The sequence below is a fragment of the Agelaius tricolor genome, unplaced genomic scaffold (genome assembly GCF_023055355.1).
Source record: "Agelaius tricolor isolate 1412-34295 unplaced genomic scaffold, bAgeTri1.0.p SCAF_11, whole genome shotgun sequence".
Classification (NCBI taxonomy): domain Eukaryota; kingdom Metazoa; phylum Chordata; class Aves; order Passeriformes; family Icteridae; genus Agelaius; species Agelaius tricolor.
Window position 1 is genome coordinate 27,448,502 of NW_027269271.1, and position 22,517 is coordinate 27,471,018.

The following is a 22,517-nucleotide window of genomic DNA, read 5'->3' on the forward strand; positions in this document are numbered from 1 at the left end:
AAAATGACCACATTCCAAAGATCCATTATCTTTCCCTTTGCTTGTCCCCTGCAGTCCCAGCTGGCACCACTGTCCTGAACTGTCACACAGACTTGCTCTGAACCAGGTGACTTCAGTAAAAAGATATGCAAGCTGAATGCTAGAAAATAGATTTCTATAACATGGATTATGGTGGTATGACCAAAAAGTGCTCTCAGTCAATATTTTAATAAGCTGTAAAAAAATGTTTAGCACCATCATTTTTAGAGGGCAATAGATATCAACAAACAGAAGACTGCTTGAAAAATGTTTATGCTTAAAATATAATGACTGCTGCACATATTCTTTTCAACTTTTATGCTCTAGTCAATGTATTAGAATTGAGCTCTACTGAATTACTTTTCTAGTGGATAAATACTGTACACGCTGTACTGTGAAGAGACATCATGTAATGTATACTAATTAAGCCATTATATCTGTAGAGAAGATTGTATCTGAAATATCAAATTAGCAGGAATTAAACATCTCAGAGGATTAATGAAATGTTATGGAGCCATTCACTTCCAGGTCAACAGGTTCAATTTCAGCTTAGTTTAATACTTATAATGAATTTATGTGCTGGAGATAACAATTCTCTGCATATGTCCATAAATCAGGGTAAGAGCCCCTAGCTCATACCAAGAGCAGCAGGCTTGAACCACAACAAGGCAGCCAGGAATATTCTGCTAGGCCTGGCTTTGGCACACAGCCTGGGGCTTCAGGAAATCAAAGAGCACATTTCCTGCATGGCTGCAATGCGTGCAGGCAGCAGAGAGCGACACCAGAGACACCCAGTCAGTTCTCTTTACAGACCTGCCAACAATTGTCAGCCCCAGCAATAAAGTTATCACAGGAACATCCAGCCCCATCTCCTCCTCAGCTCAGTGAGGAGCCTCTTCTGCTTCTCCTCATTCTCTCTCAGCAGCCCTTGCTGTTTCCAGCAGAGACACCTGCAGCTCTAGGAAAAAGTAGGGCTGGGGCATGGAAAAGGTGGCATTGTAACCAACTTTTACAAGGCTTTATCTTATCTTTATTTACAATAAATACACAAACCAATCCCTGTAGAGAGCTTTTTGGATAATTGGTTAGCTGAGAAAAGACATTTCGATGTGATACTGATGGATAAGGATAGGGGAAACAAGCTGAGAACTAAGTAACTAGTGTCTAATCACTGACAAAAGACACAGTGACTTTTTCTGAAACGGGAAGACGGGGGAGAAAATTGTTTGCTAGAAAATGTAGATATCTTAGGTAGAGAAGCTAGAAGAATGCAAATATAGAAGCAAAATAATTGTTAGAAGATAGAAGTAGGTGTAGTTGATCTAAGTGTGCTTTAACCAATAATGAGCTCAGCTTTTGCAATATGTATAAGCTTCATTAACACCAATATAAATATGTGTGAGTTTTCAATAAACTTCGAGATTTGCTATTCACGCATATGGTGTGTCGCATTTCTCCCGCCGTTCACGACAAATCCCTGGTTTTGTGGTGGAAAAACAAATTTGAGACCAAACTTATCTGAGATTAAATAACCAGCATGTCAAGAGATGTAGGCATCAGCTCCTCAGTGATGATGGGCAGGGAGCAAACAACAACCAGTTTATGCATAAGAGAAAGTAGTTGAGAAATAACCACACCAAGAACAAATAACTGTAACCTAGTGGAGTATGAACAAAGAGGTGCCTCCAAACTCTGCAGACAGACCTTGAAAGGTGACAAACTTATAAATGCAGAGATCACCCAAAGCCCATCACTTCAATTTGCTGTGAGGACTCGGGTTTGGTCACACACAAACATTTTAAGCTAAGGAATGGCTCAAAGTTCCTGCTCCAGATTTTTTACTGAGTTTCTGCAGAGTTTGGCTAAAATCTCCAAATTACTGAGCTCCAATATCTCCAACAGAACTGCTAGAACCACCACCTATGCAGGTATTAAGGAAAAACTGTATTTATGAGGTGCTTCAGGTGACTTAGAAATGCAAGTTGTTAATATCAGTCCTTCCTGTGAGTGTTTAACCCACACTCTGCAATATGGACAGGAAACCTCATGAAAAAACCCTGTACTGCTGACAGGAAAGTCATCCTGTCACCTCTACCATCACCACACCTTGTGATCATCCTGCTCCCCTTTCAAATGCTCCCAAGATCTGGAGAAACAAAGATCTTCACCAGAGAGTATCTGGATGGCTGTAAAGTAACTTACACAGACTGATACAGAGAAAGTTGTTTTCCAACCAAAGGTATTGAGATACAAACATCGCACCAGAAAAAAAAAAACTCTGGCATCCTACATAATATATGGAAAAAGCATCAAGCTTGCAGGATTGTTCTCTTTTAGAGACTACAAACAGAATTAAAGAACAAAGAAGATTCTAACAGCTGTTTGCTTTGCTTTCCTGGCACTTCTGTATTTCAAGTTTAAAGGAAAAAAAATGAAAAAAACAAACCTAACCAATACAAAAGGGTAAACTTGATAAACCAAAAGGTAAAAGGAATCATTTTTACTGCAGAACTGCCTTGAATGCACCTCCCCTGCTCACAAAATCTCTCAACATTTCCACTACAGTAAATGCATTAAGAGTGAAATTTGTACCATGTATTTACTCTTCCAGCAGGAGGCTGTGAAGTGCAGCACAAAGGTGGGAAATCCAGATGAATTATCACTGGTCTACCTTAGCTTTTTTCACTTTAGCACTATTCTCCCTCTTACATACTCTGTTTTCCAAGCACTTCTTGGAAAGCACTTCCAAGCACTCTGAATTCCTTCAACAGCACTTCTAGATCTGCTCTTCTTGTGCCATAGTCAATTGTAATTGCAATGGAAAGCTTCTAAAGACAATCAGAAGCTTGTAACCACAGTATTTTCCTAAGGGTATATTTTGAAATTATATTTTAATGATTAATAATATAATATTATAGTTTTTATATTAAGATACTATATATATTATTATTTATGCCCACACAACATTATTATATATTCTTTGACTTTAAAAGTGAAATGTTTACTATGGAAGGCAATATTTTTGTAATTTTTTTGTTCAAGAAAGAAGAAAAAATGCTTTAGCAATATAGGCAGATGCACAATAGAGTATACAGTAAGAATTTAAGAAAAAAGTGGCCTCCAAGAGGCAGATGATCATAAGGCATTTTCTGTGTTGGACACAAGCAAAATAGAAAGGAGAAACCTTTTCCAAAGCACTTGAGAAAAATATTGGGGATGAATGAAAATGTAAATTAAAGCCTGAAATTTTCAGCATCCCACCTTATATGTAAAACTATACATTTGAAACAATTTAAACAGTATTTAAATATATAGTGTTCTAGTGCAGAGGCCTAACTCTTGTGTGTGTTGTGTGTGCACTTTTTATTTGGGTGTATATGTTTGTAAAAAGAGGGGTGAGTTTTATTAGATGAGTACACTTGGAAAAAATACATAATCTCCTTGTCAATCTAATATAAGGAATTACCCCTCCCTTGAAACCTTTTCTCTCACATCACCATCATCATGGTTACAAGACTATTTACTTACAAATCTTAAAAAAGCTCCCTTGGTGAACTTGAAAATTCCATCTCCTGCCTTCAACTGCAGTACTTCACTCACTTAAAACAGACAGCAGAAATATGAAATTTGTGTGTTTCATACTTCATCCTGAATGCCATAAAAACTCTTGTTTGCTCTCCTTAGTCCTACCAGACACAAGCATCCAGTTGCATGTCAAGCAGCAGCCCTGGATAACAAAACAAGCTCTGACACTGGAGCAAGAGAGAGGCAGCAGCGTTGGGGTTTTGGTGCTGCAGGATAAACTCTGAGGTCCACAGGGAAATCTAAATGGTGTATTTTTCTGTTTACCTTCAGGTGACAATGTCCAAATGCTGCAACACATCACTGAGCATCTGTTACAAAAACTCCTGTCACCAAGAATAAAAATGGATGGATGAATAATGGTCAGGCTGGACCTTCTGCCTCCTGCCAGCAGGATTGAGCAGAGATTTAAAAACAGCTTGTAAGCAATATGCAGCCAATCTAGACCTATATAATCAGACCTAGAATCATCAGCATTACACAGACATCAACTTACCTCTGAATACAGACAAGGGACTTGCTGGTGTTTCTCAGAGGACCCAGCTTCATTGACTGAAGTCATTGAAAGCATTACTTGTTCCACAATCTGTTTTTCCAACTAAGTCACTGACAGCACTGAATTGGTTATTTTTTTCCTTCTTAAAAGCTTGCATTCTGATTTAATTGAAGAAATATGATTAAAGTCTGTCCTTCTCCATATAAGAAAAGAATGTCTCAAAATAGGATAACCTGTAAAATATTCTGGATGTTTTCTTCAAGTAAGACACTACCATTTATGAAAGAGATTTTTGTTTTGATCAAATGAATAAAAAAAGCATAACAGCAAATACATCTCAACAGATGAAGGAACAGGATTTCCCTTTTTTATTTTAATTCACTGCCACCTCTTTCTACATCTTCCTGCAAGATCAACATTTCAGTATTTCCATCAACTGCAAAGCAAGGACAATTCAAACATGTGCAAACAGAGATTAACATGCTGGGTACAGTGGGTCACCAATCCTGAAAGGCAGAGCTTCACCTACATTGTCCATATTTTTCTCCAGGGTATAAAAAGTGTGGCTTCAAGGGGAAAGAGGGAGGGAGGGATGCTCAGCTTTAGATGCCAGTTTCCTGACAAGAAGTCACTTTCATGATAAAGTCATCTGCAAAAGCCGTGCAGTCAAGAAACCTTGTATTTGTCTCCTATGTAATATACTCCACATCAGCAATCATTTCTATCCAAATGGATATATCCAAATCTAATGTTGTGGCAGCAAAACTGCCCTCTGATGAGGCACCCTGATCATTTAAAAAAGACCAGAGGCATCTTTGTAAAGCATTTGGTGCTACATGATTCCTTCAGTGCTTCTTCCAGAAGGAAGGCTTCCCTGAAAATTATTTCACTCCTTTTTTTTTAAACTGAACTTGGTGCAACCCTTTCAGGTTACTTTGAAGAAAAATGTTGAATCAATCCACATTCTAAAATGCCTCAGAAAGAAGCAAAATCCCAGCAGTAAATCCACCTAATTAAGAGAGGGTGTATCTAGCCCATAGCTATTATCGCTTCTCAGCTTAATATTTTTAAACAGCCTGGATGTGGAGCAGGCAGTAAGCTCTTCTCATTATTTCTCAAATGAAGCTGAGTAGATCTAACCCAAATTATGGCAAGATAAACCAGACAACTTAAGTGATGAAAATTATACTTTTCCCTCTGCTTTAAGGACGCTTCTGGCTCATCTGTCCTCTGATCAAGGTGAGCCTGATAAAGCTGAAAATTACACTGTGTGACTGGATTGTATGAGATTATCTTTCCCCTGAGAAGTGATTTATTTTAGTAACTCTTAATGAATAAGAAACTTTCTGCTCCAACACGCTGCTCTTCTTGTGTGGGCACGGTTCCTTATTGCTTTGAGTGAGAGATCACATAAAAGAAATGAAGAATCTGAGTGGCCACATCTTCTTCATGGTTCAAAGACAATTTTGTGTTATAAGATAGACCTTCAGGGACCACCAATTCCATAAAAAGTGAAAATTGATGTCATCAGTTTGTGGGTTTAACTGCAAAAGTCACTGGCATATCTTCCACTTTTTGAGTGTTAGGAAAGTCCAGTTTTGGTTTTGAGGGATCTTGCTTTGTAGAATTTGGGGGTCCTCGACCTTTAGATGATTCCAGGAGATGTTGCATGTTAAGTCTGAAAATAAGGCGAGGATCTGGTCCAGAAAGAGATGGGCAATTGCAGCTGTCTCTTATTTTAAGAGCCTGTGAACACATGGGAAAACAAATCAAATAGGAAAAACAAGAAAAGTTGCAGTCAGTGACTTTGGCTTTCCAGTCAGGTTTGCATTTGCACATTGGTTAGTGGAATAATGAGCCTGAATTGTTACTGAACAACTTCTCAACAGAAGCCAGGAATTCCTGTGACAAAATGGAGCAATATGGTAAAACAATGGGAAGAATGAAGAGTGAAATTGTTTTCTCACACTGTGATCTCCAAGGATGGATATTCTAAAAGGTACAACATAATTAAACAGGAAGTTCTCCAATGCTTTCTGTGATACTTGTCCACATCAGTACTTTTAATTTATATTCACATATAAACTAAACTTTTTGTAGCCCTTTCAGGCCACTTTGAAGAAAAATGTTGAATCAATCCATATTCTAAAATGCCTCAGAGAGAAGAAAAATCCCAGCAGGAAATCCACTTAATTAAGTGGGGGTATATCCAGCCCATAGCCCACAGCCACAGCCCACATACTGCACTCAGCTTCATATTTTTATATTTATATTTACATTCAAATGCAAATGAAAATGACTGCATCAAGGAAAAAAGGGCTCTGAATAATTTACTTCCTCAGATATGTTCTATTATTGAAGTAACTATACATAGATGTCTGACTCAAAAAAGGAGGGAAAATCTCCAATAACATAATGGACTTTTAACTGTTTGGCACAGAGATCCAGATGGTTCATCAGTATAGCTAAACTCCTGTTACTCAAGTGATCTCATCTCCAAGAAGCATTTGGAGTATTCCAAGTTTCCAAATATTACAAGAAAATATTGTCACAAGAAAACAATGTCTCTAGAATGTAACAATTTCTCTGGATAAAAAGACCAGCAGTAAGAGACCAAACTTTAAGTTAGTTCTGCTCACTGAGTCAGTGCCATTGCTTGCATTTGACAAGTAAAAAAGTAGGGGCACAAAGGAGCCAGAGAATCTCCCAGAGAACCAAAATTCATTAGCACAAGCACATTCCCTCCAGATCATCCTGTCTGCCTGGCCACCTGAGAAAGGAATGGCATGGATCTCACATCTCAAAGGCTCTGTGGAGAAATTGATACCAACCTGTTCAAAGTCAGCTGTTTTAAAGGATGCTTAAGTTGTGTTCATTGTCACAAAGCTGAACATACCTTAATTAGACCACACAAACTGGCAGCTCCTGTGTTTGGCACACAACAACTGATGAAGTGCTCTGTAAGCAGCTGTACACAGATCTACTGGGATCCATGGATCCTCATTTAATTAAGAAAAGTAGATCCTATGTATCATAAAGCAAAATATTACATGTAGAACTCTAGAACTCTAACTCTAGAGGGTTCTACATCTCCACTGAGCACTACTTTTTCAAGATCTGCAAAATGAAACACCAAGACCAAACAAGTCTGATGGTTACCATTAATCAATGGTCACTGTGCTATGGTCACATTTGTTCAATATTGGCCTCAATTAACAGCATAAACCATGGGCAGATTTACATCCAGCTCTGGTTTTAATCCTTTTATAGAGAAACCAGTTCAGATTTTATTCCACTTCACTTCAAAATCATGGATTCCTGAAAAGCAATGGCCAGAGCTGTCCTGAGTGGTAGCCAGGAGCCTCCTGGCCAGTATTTGGGCCTGTCAGCAGAAAACACATGCTGATTAATTTAGTCTAGATTGATTCATGAGGAGGAACTAAAAACACAGTTTTCATAGCAATCCTAGCATTGCATTGTAGACAGAAGAGAAATTTTTAATCTGCTTTATATCCACTAGCTTTGTCTGAAATACCAAATCAAATATTCCAGTGTAGCTCTGCATAAGTATTTGCCCATCATTTTGAAACACTTTGATATTCTTCCATGGGAGGCACTGGAAACATCTCACTACAGCAGATTTTAAAATAGAAGAGCAGAGCTTCCTAACTCACTTTTATCTATAAGGAGGTTCCAAAACAAATTTCTCTTCCAACTTTACTACAGTGAACTGATAGAGTTTGCTGTAAATGGCTAGAAACAAACAGAATTTAAAATTAACAAATGATTTTGGAAAAAGACACATTCCAAAAATGTAGCAAGAGTTTCTCCAGTTGTTTCTTGCTGAAATGTAAAATTCAAATTAGTGGATACACAAGTCTGGATTAGGCATGCAAATACTGTTCCTGTCTAAGTTTTTTAAAATATGACTAAAGCTTTCACAGCTTGTTTTTCTACAGCATGATTGTCCATGTAGTCACCAAATGTAACTGTGCTGCTGAACACTCTTCTGCTTCAGTGACCAATCCATTCCTAAACTGACATTTGTGATAAACCAAGAGTTTTCTCTTGTTCTCTTCTGGAACATAAACTGCTGCAAGACTGCATTAATGTCAAGCAGTGTTATTCAAGGCAAATGGGAATATAAAGATTGAGGCTGCATCCTGGAAAAGGCAACATAATCCTCTTTTAAACTAATTTAGCAATTTTGTATCTCTGGGTTTTCCTGTCTAAACAGTGCCTGACCTACTTCTATGGTTTCACTCACCTGAAGTCCCAACAGCAAAGATACAAACCAGTACTTCAGGTGAACATTTTTACCCTGTGGATGTCTGTGTTCTTGCTAGACATAAAGCTGAGCAAGGGGGTAGAAGGCAGCTATTCAACATCAGCACCTCACATGCCACTGAAAAACTCCAGATATGGAAAGAAAAGCCAAGTTAACTTGTCATCTCCCTGCTCAGGACAGCTGTAACTACACACTCCAGTGAGGGCAGCCACCTGCCTGCTTATTGCTTCAAGAGATCCCAAATAAAACATCCAAACTCTTGCCTGTAAGTTACAAAGGTGAACCTGTTCTTCTTATTAATCCAATCAGAGTCATCTTCTGCAATGTTTGGGAGCAGGGAAGGCAGAAGAATTAGGCAGGTCTCCCTCATCCTATCACCTTCATGTAAATGTAAAGCTACCAGTAGAGGCAAATAGAAAAATAAGTAATTTTTAACTCCCAGTATTAATCCTCCACACTGTCACAGACACCAGACTACCTGCTGGTCTCAAGCCCTTACAGTCTTAATGAATTGCAGTAAAAAGATGATTAAAGGAATTGACAGTCTTTACTGGATAGAGAAGAAAAGCAGCTTATACACAATGCTAATACATCCAACTTCCCACTGATGCTGGCATAGGAAAGAGAAATTGTGACAAAATATTTAATAACTTTTTAGGGAGGATAGAAATGCAGGTCAGTGATTTTTATTCTTGTTTCTATTTGATAGGGCTTAATTAACATATTCTAGTACTAGAATTAACTAGTAATGTTAATTTATGAAGTAATGTTCATATGATAAGCAAAGGGCAAATATACCAACCTGCTTTTGAAAAGGAAGGAAAATAAATGTATCTCCCATGTCAAAAGGCAGCAGAGGAAAAAGTATTAACTACACAAAAATTAATAAAAATAATAAGCAGCCAATGTGGATTTGAAAAAAAACAGGTGTTGCCAAAGGAAATGAATTAACTTTTTTTGACAAGTTAACTGACCTAGCAAACAAGGCAAGCAGTGCAATTGATATATCCCAGCCTGTTATTAGTCTCTAAATGACCTCACCATGGCATTTCCACAAGAAAGTGGAAACAGGACTTTCAGTGAATCAAAAATGGAACCTGAGCCAACAACATGATGCTAAAAAAGCAAATGTCATATCAAGATGAATTTTTGTATCACAGGCAAGGCTCAGTAGATAACCTTCTGCTTTATTCAGTTTAGCTGAGGCTTCCACTGCTGTTTAGTGCTGCATTTGAACAGCACACTTGGAAACAGACACTGCCCCGAGTCAGAGAACATGAAAATGAAACATTGAACTTGACTAAAAGATTCTGTAGCTTCTCTCTGGCACTACACTCCCACAGTCTCTCCAGAACAATGATCATCTTCTCACCCTTAGACAAAATTCCTTTAAGATTTCTTTTTCTGAAAATAAAACACATCTCTCCAGCCTTCATGAAGGAATTCTAAGAGATTTCAGTTTCCTATTTAAGACTATACTCTGTTTTCCTGGTTTATTATCCTAACACCTCCCTGTCTGAGGGGAAAATACTTTCAAAACACAGCAAATCTTTTTTATTTGTTTTATTTCATTTCCAGGACAGCATCACTTTTTAACTGCTTATAGCTCTCTTGTGTACTGATTCCTCAGTGTGACTGTAGTTTCCAACTTGCTCAAAAAAAACAGATGTAACATCTTTAACACTCATTTGATTTGCTCTCAGTCTTTTAATGACTTGAAAGGGATCCCTGTGATAGTTCCCCTTTAATTTACACTTCCTGAGACTGTTCAGTCACCTCATTCAGATGTGACATTTCATTACCTGAAGAAAAATTCTCACTTTATATGATTGCATCTTATTGTGAACCTGCTTAAAAGTCTGTAGAGAAAGATTAGAGAAGTCCAAAATCTTGTCCCTCTTTGTCCCAGCTATAGTAGCTGGTCTAGTAAGAGATGTATTGTCCTGAAAACCATTTCAGCTCCAAAAAGAGCAGCACATGAAACCAAATAATACTCATGATGGATCTGGCACTGAGTCTTAAGAAGTATCAGTTTCTTCACAGAGAGACACTAGAGATGAAAAGGCCTTTTTTGATGATCTGGCTTCTCTCCTGGGCTCTGAATATCTAATGGCAATTAATATATAGTAAACATTCTCTTGTAGAAAGCTCAAAGTACATGAACAATGAAACAAAAAGCTGATATTGAGAAACAATAAAAGCCTGGGATTCCCTTTCCATGCCTGAAATGCAGCCTGAAGGCAGCAGCTCCCACAAGAAGGGGAGTCAATGCTGCAGACAAGAAGCCTCCTCTACACATTTTCTTTCATCTTTATTCCAGTTTTGTAATGCCAACCTCACTTATCTTGTGAACTTGTTAAAAACAGGAAGCATTCAGCCCCTGCTTTCTCATCCTACTCCAAAGAATGTTTAAGGTAAAAGGCAAACAAAAACATCTCCCCTCAATTATCTTTGGGAAGATCTTCCCAGCCTTCACTGCTCTTGGAAGTGAGAGTAGCTGTAAAAAGATGGGGGCTGCTCCACCTGCTAAACTATGAGAGATGAGACAGAAATAAGAGTTCTACACAGTTGCTCAGTTATTTAACTTATTTGCTCAGGCCTGGGGTAGAACATAAGAAGTAATTTATTTCATTACTTCTTTATAAGCCAGTCAACAACTACATGAAAATAAACGATCCTGAACCCTTTATGTTCAATCTAGCTAAAACTGAGGCTCCACAACAAAAATAATTTTCTATTCAGCTGCTCAAATGTGTTAGAAAATCCATCAAAAACCTTCTCCCAGCCTGCTTTTGCAAAGTACAAACTTTGTGTATATTAATTTGAAATATCCAGTCTAGCCACTCTCCAGCCTCCTATCCCTAATGCTGACTTTGATTTATGCCATCATTTAGAATATTTACTGTAGTCATTCTCATCAAAGGATTCATGAAACTCTTTTTTTTCTCCTTTGAAGTCAGCAAACACCTCAACATTTTAGTGCTCCCTCTGCCAATAAATCTTCAAGTGTCTTTACAGTTTGGAACAGAGAAAGACTTAAAGTGACAGAGTTTAAAAAAAAAGAGAATAGTTGGTTATAAAAGAGAGGATTTCCAAACACAGTTTAGCTTGCTGAAAAACAGTGTCACAGTGGAGTGCTTTAACACTCTATTTTAATTTTTTATTTGCTACAAAAGCAAGAGAAGTCAAGACAATTTAGGGATCCAACTCAAAAACTGCCTTTCTAAAATGGCAAAAAAAATTAGAAAGAGTGGATGAGACCTGTGGCACTGTTACATCTATATCAAAATGCCATTCAAAAGAAAAAATTTTACACTTTGATCAGAAATCAGAAAAAAACCCAAACTGCATGGAATATAATTACATTTTATCTGTGCTATCTTCCTGTTGCTCATTTAATAAAACCTTTGAGGCTGAAAGCTTTGCAATGGAGAATTTCTGTAAGGATAAAGGTAAGCATGGTGCTATCAGAGTAAATTGTGAATCAATACCAAAGCAGCTAATTAATCAATTAATATCAAACTACTTCTGGCAAGTTTCCTAAGAGGAAAAGCCACGTCCCTGAGCCCTGCTCACCTCTGGGATGAGGCGGTCCAAGTGCTCAGCTCTGTTCTCATGGGAAGGGTGTGTGGAGAGCCACTCTGGCAGCTTGGGCTGCCCCTGCATGGCTTCTGCCAGCTCCATCTGCTGCCAGAAGACACTGCTGGCTCTGACATCCACACAAGCCTGGGAACAGAAGGGAAATAAAGCACCACTGGCTGTTTAAAGTAAGAAATACACAGTCTGATTGATACTGAATTACAAAAGACATCTTAAATTTTAAGTTTTTTAAGATTGTTTAGATGGTCCTTATACCTGCCAGGAAAAAGCTGTTCCAAAATATCTAAAAGCAATAAAAAACTCATGCAGACACTGGATCTATTCCTTTTAACACCTGTGCTTTAAAAAACTTACATCTGAGTTAGGAAAATTCAACAGGAAGGAAAGGTTTACCATTTCTGCCCTATACTGGCTCTTTAAAAAAAGCTCAGTGCAAATTCAAGCTGTATTTACTAGAACAAATTAATGATCTCCACAGATCTAGGCAAATTTAAGGAAGAAGTTGAGAGTCAAAATACAAGGTGATAATAAATCATACTTAAATATACCTAAAAATAACTGGAAATGCTTTTCTGTAATAGATTACACAGCCTTCCATGGGTGATCTGTGGAATCCATGACAATAAAACAGTACTTCTGTAGAATTCCTGACTCTCTTCAAGAAGTACATATTTAACCATAGAAAATCAGGGAACAGTAACTTTTAGAATTGCTTTTGTGTATCACCACAGACTTCTCTATTTTTAGGTTTAAGTATAAAACAAAAATAAACAAGATTTCTTACACTGACCTTTATTAGCTAAGAAAAAAAAGAGACTAGTGGGCAGAAGATAAGAAAATTATTTCTTCCCATTCCCTCTCCCAGGAAGATATGGTGCTTTATCCTTTGAATTGATTTATTTAAATTACTATTATAAAAAGGTTATCTGCACAACCAGAGAAATGCTCATATGTCACTTGACTAATTTCTTTCTGGTATGGCCCTACTTTTTCAGTATTAGAAAGCAGTGAGCACAAACACAGCAATTATATTTTTTTAATTGACTGTATTATTCCCTTAGACAACTTCAAATTAAAAATGCAGTTTTAATCCCAGAATCAAAGTTAATTTTTAGAACCCTTCCTTAAAGTAACATTAATAACTATTAAAAGGAAATTTTGCTAATGAAATATTAACACTAGATGGTGCTGCTCTCACTGGTATCTCACACATAAGTCTATTGCACTTAGCCAGAAATCAAAGAGTTGGTTCAGTTCCTTTAATATAGAATTAAATTCCCCAGGGGGAAAAAAAGTAATTGAAAAAATAAACTATGAAAAAATGCTGAGTAGCTTCTGACCAAATTATTGTCTTGCTTCAGCAAAGCTGTATTGCTGTTATGGCTGTATTTTACTTAAATCTTTAAATCTTTACATATAATTAAATGCTACTTATGCAAGATCCCTATTTAGAGTTCTCCTCTTTACAAGGACATGGGGTTTTCTTTTAATAGCAACAAAATACACAGAAAGAAGACTGTGCAGGTAATGCACAACTTTACACACTTCAATGTTATTACAATGTTGTTATTATTATCCAATTAGCACAATGACTTTGTCTTTCCCTAACAACTCTTTTATTCCCCACCACTTCATGAAACTACATATCTTCAAAAACTTACCATTTACCTCCATATGAAGAATGAAACTCCCTCTGACTGTGACAGAAACTGAAAAAATGTCTGGTACTTATTTTTTTGCTAATTTTATTTTTATTGCTAATAAAACCAATCAGTTGTAGTTACCTTTGCAGCAAACTGAAGTCCCACTTTATCAGCTTCAGCCTCCAGGGTTCTGCTGTAGGGTCTATCAAACATGAACTGCAAAGAAACACATCAAAGTTTTGTTCCTGGGTCTGGAATGTGCACAAAGATAGAGCCTCAGAGCTGTGTTTTAAACCCCACTTCCTATGAGAAGGTTATCTATCTATCTAATGCTCACATTGCATGTGACCAGTATTCATTTTCTTATTGTAATCTCTAATTCCATTATGTGTAACTCATTGATCCTGTATTCAGTTGAAATTCATTCTAATTAGTTATATTTTCATGGGAACTATCAGCAGCCAATCTCATTTTGCAGCAACTGAAAGCTAAATACCAACTTTTCACCAGAACTTTTTCACTTCACTCTTTTGCTGACATCAAGATTTCTCTTGCAGCAACTCTATGTAAAAAATTCCAGTGGTTCCCTAGACTTTAAGCATGGTATCACCTATTTCTTATAGCAAGCTGCCCACAATGCAGAAATCACTCCCTTGCCATGACTATCCCTAACACAAGCTGCAAATTGCCCTTGAGAAATCAAACTAGAAGACATAAAGCTGACCAAACTCCTCTCCCATTTTTCTAGAGCATTAACACACCCTAAGAGGCAGTGGTGGCTTTCTCAAATGTAATTCATGTAGATTTGGGCAGCCTTAGCCTAGTCTGGCATGTTATAGTAAATGCAAATCAGGGCTTGTTTCAACAGCCTGCTCCTGCAGAGATAAGAAACCTGTCACAACATCCTGGTTTAGTCATCCATTAGGAAATGTGAACTGAACAGGGGCAAATGTGCAAGGTTAGAGAAGAGAGAAAGGTCTATCAGCTCAGAAAGGTTCTATCAGCTCTTTATCTGTCAGAGAAATTTGTCCTCAGGAGTTTCAGGGGAAAAAACACCAAAACCAAAATTATGAACCACAAACCAATTTGAAATGAAGAGCACCAAAGAAGTGGTCCAGTCCCTGGAGTACATAAAGGTAACTGTAACTTATTGCTGCTTTCCAAAGTAATACTGATTACTTTTTCTTTCCTAAGTCAAAAATAGAAGCCAACCAAATCTGGTTTTAAAAGCCAAACATCTGGTTTAGAAGTAAGCAGAGATGAGGTCACTTTCTAAATTCCTAGTTTCTATGCAGACCTTAAACATTGCAATTATAAATACATATTTTTAAATCCTCTGATGATAAAGTAATTCCTTGAAGTGGAATATGTGTTTTTATTGCCTTGAAAAGTGCTCCAGGTCTGTTGGTGCACATATATTCACTAAACAGCAAAGAAACCCCTGGCTAGTCTGTCATATATTCCTGAAGCACCATTTTCTAGTTAGCCAGATAAGTGATTTGATTAATTATTAAACACTTTTTAGACAGAGAAATGAAATTTGCAACCTACAAAAGAGTCCTGAGGTATCTAACATCCAGTAGTCATCAGCTACTGAAAAATGGAACTGTTTAAAAAATCTTTTGTGAATGTGCTAGAGTGAAAAATCGGAACTTCAAACTCTGATCTAAAATCCTTGTCAGAAATTTGACACAAAAAAAGACTAAATTGGTTTTTCAATTTAATTATCAGAGCTGCCTGTGTATGTTGAAGAAAAGGGAGTTCCAGGGATGCTGACTGCCCAAAATCACCAGTTTTCACATGAAATACAGATCTTATGGTGTGAGGTGGACAAGAAAGGAATATGAAGTACTGCATCTGTACATACTGGTGTGTGGGGCATGAGTAAAACTCAGAGTCATGCTTGGTGTTCTTCCAAGAATAATTCCTAGGCTTTAGTTCCCATATAAAATAACTGCTGCTCTATAACAAAGCCAATATGTTTCAGTCCAGAAATACATGCTTAAGGAACAACCCCAAATAAATGTAATAAGAATAGTTAACAATTTATTTAAGGAAAGAAAATCCATTATCTTTGGGGGAAAAGCAGAACTGGAGCTCACATGCCCAAAGGCCTAAAAAGAATCACTGGGAAACACTTAAGAGTCAATAATAAAAAATACACAATAGTCACCAGGTCAAAAAGTCAAGCCTCTAAGGACAGAAGAGAAAAACAAATATTGAAACAGAAGCAAGTACCACAGCATGGCTCAAATAACCCTTTCACAGAATAGGATGCTAAAGCTTTAAAAAGCAAAATACAGTTATGGAAGAAGAGGAAGAGAAACATCCTGAAAAAATGTGCAGAACTTTCATGTAAGCACAACAGGCAAATCCTGAATGAGTGAAACAGACACTGCACTCCTGGGTGTGTAAAAAACCTCAGCTTCCTATTCAGCTGCTCTTGTCTATGGGATGAAAGCTTTGCAAGTATTTATCACTCCAACATTACTGAAGTTTGATCAGCCTTTTAAACCAGGACAGTACCCATAGATGATGTGTCCTTTGCACAGGATTCAGAGCTTAAACCCAGATTCCCTTTCACCTAAAGCCCAACTCCAACCCATGATGCCAAAATACCCATTCTGTGTGGAGAGGAGGAGATGCTGACAGGAGTTGAATCTTGCTGTCTAAATTATGAGCAGTCTCAGGATTCATTCACACTTTGTTTTTGCCAAATTCAGCTCTTCAAAATGCTGGCTAGAATTCATCAATGTATTGGTTTCTTAGCTACTTGTGCAAATATCCGAGCTCTTAAGAGATAATTTATGTTCAGAATCCACACATCTACCCATTAGCATAAGAACTACCAAAACAGATTGGTTATGTTTAATTTCATGTTTTTGAGGAACTGGGGGAAATCTCAGGAAAAGCACCAAATCAAAGAAACCAAAGAGATTTTTCACTTTAATTCAGATTCCAGTTTTATGATCTAAGCAAATTTCTATTTAAAAAAACACACTTTTTAAAAAAATAAATGGATCAGTAACTGTCCAGAGAGTAAATTGCACTGCTGAAGAAAACTGGCACCAGAAAGCCTCTGAATTTTACTTTGCTGAAATATTTGCTGGCTGAGAAGATTATTTTAGAAACTTGTACTATAGCATGGTTTATATAAAGGGTGTTTAGATTCTCGATTTTTTAATCTTGGAAACCATTCTTATCACTAGCAATATATTTGAAGAATTCCATATATTTTATTTGGTTTAGGAAGAATTTAATAACTACTTAAAATAAAAACATTGCATTTTACCATATACAACTTTAAAGGGCAAGTTACCTTTCTAAAAGACAATCATCTGGCTTAATTGGCAAGCAGGCTCCTGCAGCCTGTGCAACTAAATCCAGTCATTTAGGGAAATCTAAAGTTCTTCAACATGACAAATGAAAATCAGCATCAACTAAAGCAGAATCAGATTTATAAAACAAGGAAATCCAAGGAAATCAGGAAGGACAATAGAAAATGTCAGTCTTACCTCCTGCAACTTGCTCTGAATCCACTGGCCAACAACTGCCAAACTATCACGAGGACAGATGGCCCAAATCATAGTGAGAAAGATGAGTGAGAGAAAATCCAAGAAGTGAACCAGGCTGGCTTTCTCTGCCTGCAAACAGAAATTGTCCCATTTTCATTCCTTACTGTCTGACATTTCTTTAGAACATTAACAGAATTTGGAAACACTTTAAATGTCACTGATTTTTTTTTTTTTCCTGTGGAGCCACAGGAAGAGGGCAAGCACAACATTCCCTGCTTGTACCAAAACAAGCAAACAAACAAACAAAAAATCCAGTTGGATACAAGGTACTTTCAGGCCAGAATTCACATAAGCTGTATACAGCTGGAACAAATACATTCTGCCTATCAGACCCTCTGAGAGACTCAAAGCTGGAGGTAGGATGAAGGCAATGAGCAGGAAAAGTTCTTCAGTAAAAAGGCCAGGAAACATCTCAGTGTGAATGCAAAATCTATAAAAAGACCTCAAAGACTGTTCTTTACATTAATTTGAGAAGAGATAACAAATCACTGAGAGAGGATCATCAATGGGATAAGGGAACAGTACACATAATGTACTTATCTCTTCTTTTCTGCTGCTTTCATTTAAATTCAGAATCCATGAGATTATTCTGTTTTCCAGAGCTCTATTTGACATTGCAACAAATTGATCAGAGCATTTACAAACAGGATCATGCAATACTTCTCACTGTGCCAGCTGGGTGACACCAGATGCCATACAAACAAGAGAAGTTCTTCTTTATTATCAGAAATATTTTTTAGAAGTTTAAAGGGTTAGTTGGCTGAACCAAGCCCAAGAAACCATGATGTGAACTGTTGCTCACCAAAATCATACAAGAATCAAGCTCTGGGTATTCCAGAATTTGACATTCTAAAACTGAGTGCTCCAATAATAACAGTATCAAGTATTTTAAGATACTTTTTAAAGGTGCATACACTTCTTCAGGTATTAACAATTACAGAAGTAACAGAGCTGCTGAGCACCTCCAGCTCTTCATGTCTGTGCTGTAAGAGAGGGATCTGCAGACCAAGCTCTAAATGACTCTTGAAATTGAGTCATAATTTACCTGTACAACTGTGAATAAAACCCTGGCAGCCTTTGTGTTAACAGGGACCACCACAGGTCTTCTGACAGTTATTAAGTGCTACACAAATAATAAAGATCTACTGTAGCAGGTTACTCATTTCAAACTCAATTTTGCATTAATTAGATAGAGTCACACTGAAAACTTGGTTGGTAATGATAGGGAAAATCATAACTAGAGTAATTAAAATGAATAATTTAATAATATTAGACAGCTTTCTTTTAAGACTTACTGCATGTTCCAGCACAGCATGAGCTATTTCATGTCCTAAAATAAATGACAGCTGATGAATATCAGAAACTGCATCCAGTAACCCAGTAAAAACAAACACTTGACCATTCTGTAAACAAAGAGAATAAAAATTAAGTGGGAGACATATCAAGTGCTGTTTCAATATTATTATTTTTTGTGTGATGTACAACTTACTGGAAGCACAAAAGCATTTACACCTGGTTCATCCACCACGTGGATAACCCACTTGAGAGCTGAGACTTGGGGGATGTCCTTGTTGCTTTCAGACAAATGCCCAACAACTCTCTCCACAACCTGGTAGCGTGCATCTGTCTCAGGTAACATCTGGCTTTTGAACTGCTCCATCCACTGAAAAAAAAAAATTCATTGGTCCTAATTTTTAAGGTGGACAAATGTATACAAAACATGTGATTTGAAAATATCCTATACTTGTTCTCTTCTTGTCTCGTGTCTCTGACAGATGGGAATATGGATATGATTTGATATGGTTTATCAAGTTTCACTTTACAACAGGAAATCACAGAAATCAAAATTACAGGACAAGAAGTTACAAAAATTACAATGGACAAGAAATAGTTAAGAATGTTTGCTACATGCATGTTATATGCTTTGTAACCATTAAGTGCTTCTCGTGGAATGGGAATTCTAAAAAAGGACGAGGACAAGATGAGGAGGTAACAGATGAAGAGACTCCTCAGGGTTCTGAGCATGAATTTCAAAACTCATCAAGGACACTACAAGGTTTGTTTGCCCATTTCATTAGCAGGACTATCTCATCACTAAAAAAGCAGCAATTTTTGAGTACTTTCAACTTCTTGTCTAAAATCTTACCATATCGTATTCCATCTGTGACAGCTCCCTAAAATGCTCTTTGCCAAACACCAACAGTCGAGCACGGCCAGTGATGGGTGTCTCCTCCAAGTGGGTAAAATAAAACATGATAAATACAACTCCCAAGCTGCTGACACCCAGCAGGATCTTCCATTTGTTTTTTCTTGCACTTTCTTTGAAGAGTTCCCGTTTATTAGGAGGAAGTGCCTTCCACCAATTTCTTATGCTCCTGTGAGATACAAACAGCGTTAATTTAGGAGATATTTGAAAAGGAATTTGCTACTGTATTCTCTATTACAGCCTCATCTCATGTAGGAGCTTATGGGGGGTTATACTGTAACTGGCTTCCACTCCACTGTATTTCTTCCCTCCCACAGGGAAGGAATGCCCCTTAGTGTTTTGGTTCATCTCCCTCTAGACATGTAAATGAGAAGGAAAAGAGCAAAAAATACATCTAATACCTCTGATAATGGAAAAAAAAGACCCCTTGTTGAGCAAACTGTCAGTCAAACAAGACTACAAACACATCTGCCGTCCCTCCCCACACTCACACTTTGCATGATGGGTCTTGCACTGAAAGGAAAGTAACACAGTATTTTACCTGCCAAGAATGATGGCAAATAATTTCTGAGCTGGCTTCACAATAATCCAGAAAAGAGGAACTGGTGCAGCCTGAAGTGATGGTGATATGTGAAAAGACCTGTTGATCTGAATGTTCCAAGCAGCAAAGTGACGTGGGGGTTGTCCTACAGAACTGCTCAGGAGGGATGGGATCTTCTCCCCCAGTGCCTGAGAAGACTGGGAGAAAAACCTTCCTGAACTATGGTTTGCATTCCTGTACACTTCCTGTCCACTTGTATGTGGGACATCCAAAAGACATCTCAGTCCTTTACCAATCAAGTTTCTATAGGAGTCAGGGTTTCCAGTCAAAAAACAGTTTCTAGTATTTCCACTCAAATCCAAGCTTTGGCATCTATTTCTGTCACCCTGACTTCGGTACCGTCCTGTGTAAGACCTAGAGAGATTACTGCACTTCCTCTGCTTGCACAAAGAAGCCAAATGAGACAAAATACAGTTTCTGCCCGACAGCTTTAGACCACAGATGATATTCATAACTTCTTTGGCTGGTTACCCTGAAAAAAAGAAAAAAAAAAAAAATAAAAGAGCAGACTGGTATTAAGAAGCCCACCCAAACAAGAAACTCTGCATCGTTATTTCATTTTCGCCTGAACAGACACTATGTATTAGTTTGTCAACATCTGCATTGCACAAGAAGAGGTCACAGTCACAACTGCATCCGGTTACAGTTGTAAGACATCCATCTGCTTCCGACTGTGAAAGATATCAGTATCTTGCATCACTGAGAATAAAACAAGGTGCGATTTATTTTTTTCCTTTCACTTGTATTACCAGCAGATCAGAGTGACTGCAGGTGTCCCTTGTGGGTCATCACCTTTCTGCGCAAGGCTCCTGCCCCCCAGTGCCATTCCTATACATGAGGAAAACCAGGATTTTGATTTTGTGTCACAGAATCTGTGAACATATTGCTCGTACTTTACTCCTGGCCTAGAAACAAAACACGGCCAAAGCAAGTGTCGGCCAGCCGGGAGCCTCTAGCTCACGGACATGGAAATGCCTTGGCACGGAACTGACCCAGGCCCTCCCGCCTGAGGGGCCCCGCCGCCCTCACTTTCACCCTCTGGCTCCGATCGCGGCCTCTCCTTCTCCCCTAGCCCCGCCACCCTGGGGGGAACCGCGATTATCGTGGCATAGGCTGATGCGAGGAGCCGGGAGTGGGGAATGAGGAAGACGAGTCACTCTGAGGCGCCCGCCCGGATAATGGCGGGCGGGGAGGCGGGGGACAGCTGCGGCCGCCTCACAGCTGCGCGTCCCAGGGACCGACCTCCTCCACCGGGCTCCCCTACTCACCACCGCGGGAGGCGGCGGCGGAGGGGCCGGACCGCGGAGCCGGTGTCGCTACAGGGCCGGGGTGGAGAACGGGAGGTGGGACGGGCGCCGCGCCGCTGCAGCGGGGGGCCCGCGTCCCTTCCCTCAGGCGGGGCCGCCGCCGTTCCCGCCGCCGCCGCCGCTCCCCTCAGGCGGCGCCCGCCATTTTGTGGCAGCGCGGGGAGCAGGGGCGCCCCTCTTGAGGCGCAGAGCCCGTTCTCCTGCGTGCCGTAACTGTGGCTTTGCCCGCGGTGTTTCCATGTCGCCTGGCTGCAAAATGTGGAATATGTCAGGATTATTTTAAATCAGCGTGTTCTTTGATGGAAGATCTTTGTATGTTTCAAGCCTAAATCAGCTTCCCCTAGTCAAAGACATCTGGGAACTGAGAAGGTTTAAGGATGTAGCAAATCAAGATGTTGATGTATATCTGTGTATACATTGCTAACTCGTCAGAGGAACGTGTATGTAAATTAGTAATCAATCGTAATAGAAGGGCTGTGCTTGGAAAGTTACTAACTCTGAAATCCTGCTTATAAATAATGGCTGGAAAAGCGTGGTGGTCCTGCTTGATTTGTGGACTCCAAGAACCGGAGTGCAGCTCTGAAATAAAAACTGTCTCAAGTGTATAATTATTGCCTTGTTGCACACCAGGTAAAAATCCCATTTTGTGGGCAGCAACCTCATGGCTGAGAGCAGCCCTGAGTTGAGACCTTCTCACTTTGGAGCCAGGTGGAGGTCAGTCCTTCTCCCAAGTAAAAAATGTTAGGGCAAGACAAAATGGCCTCAAGTTGTGCCAGAGGAAGTTCAGGTTGGACATGGAGATCAATTTCTTCACAGAAAAGGTGACTTGACTAAACATTGGAATGGGCTGCCCAAGAGGGGTTCAAGGAATGGCTGCATGTGGGACTCAGTGCTCTGGGCTGGTTGACGAGGTGGGGGTCTGTCACAGGTTGAACTCACTGATCTTAGAGATCTTTTCCAAGCTGATTGACTCTGCAATTCTGTTTTTGAGGACCTGAAATGGGAAGTGGGTCCTGCTGCCAAAGGGCTGGTGACACTCCCAGGCAGGGAGCAGTCAGATCTGCTGCCAGAGCAGGAGCAGAGGTGATGTTTTTCCCTAGAAAATAGCAAGCTGCTAACTTAATGTGTGGCTCTTGTCCTACTCCTCTGGCTGACAAATACATCTTGAGTGATGTGATGCGAAAAACAAGTTATTTGCTGA

The 22,517-nt window shown here is 38.9% G+C and overlaps 1 protein-coding gene across 6 annotated transcripts; it reads right to left on the bottom strand.

Moving 5' to 3' along the window:
- Nucleotides 1-4,433: 4,433 nt before the first annotated feature.
- Nucleotides 4,434-21,700, bottom strand: OMA1 (OMA1 zinc metallopeptidase). Of its 6 annotated transcripts, none has more exons than XM_071436851.1 (9): nucleotides 21,252-21,693; nucleotides 19,950-20,481; nucleotides 19,349-19,577; nucleotides 18,692-18,865; nucleotides 18,498-18,605; nucleotides 17,143-17,271; nucleotides 13,769-13,843; nucleotides 11,961-12,110; nucleotides 4,434-5,842 (listed from the first exon to the last, which is right to left on the bottom strand). In XM_071436851.1, exons 2-9 carry the CDS (start codon nucleotides 20,459-20,461, stop codon nucleotides 5,624-5,626), a joined length of 1,596 nt encoding a protein of 531 aa, XP_071292952.1. In that variant the 5' UTR covers nucleotides 20,462-20,481; nucleotides 21,252-21,693; the 3' UTR covers nucleotides 4,434-5,623. The 6 variants fall into 6 exon arrangements, with proteins under 6 accessions (XP_071292952.1, XP_071292949.1, XP_071292951.1 ...); XM_071436848.1 differs by having other exon boundaries at nucleotides 21,278-21,692; XM_071436850.1 differs by lacking the exon at nucleotides 21,252-21,693 and adding an exon at nucleotides 21,039-21,222.
- Between the last annotated feature and the right edge of the window lie 817 nt (nucleotides 21,701-22,517).

What these genes read in the sequence shown, in the direction of transcription:
- OMA1 (XM_071436851.1), bottom strand. Translation starts at nt 20,461, where the DNA reads ATGAATATCATCTGTGGTCTAAAGCTGTCGGGCAGAAACTGTATTTTG. An exon ending in TAAATGCTTTTGTGCTTCCA is followed by an intron (nt 18,606 to 18,691) that starts GTAAGTTGTACA and finishes CTTTGTTTACAG; the next exon opens with AATGGTCAAGTGTTTGTTTT. An exon ending in ATGCTGTGCTGGAACATGCA is followed by an intron (nt 17,272 to 18,497) that starts GTAAGTCTTAAA and finishes TTCTGTTTGCAG; the next exon opens with GCAGAGAAAGCCAGCCTGGT.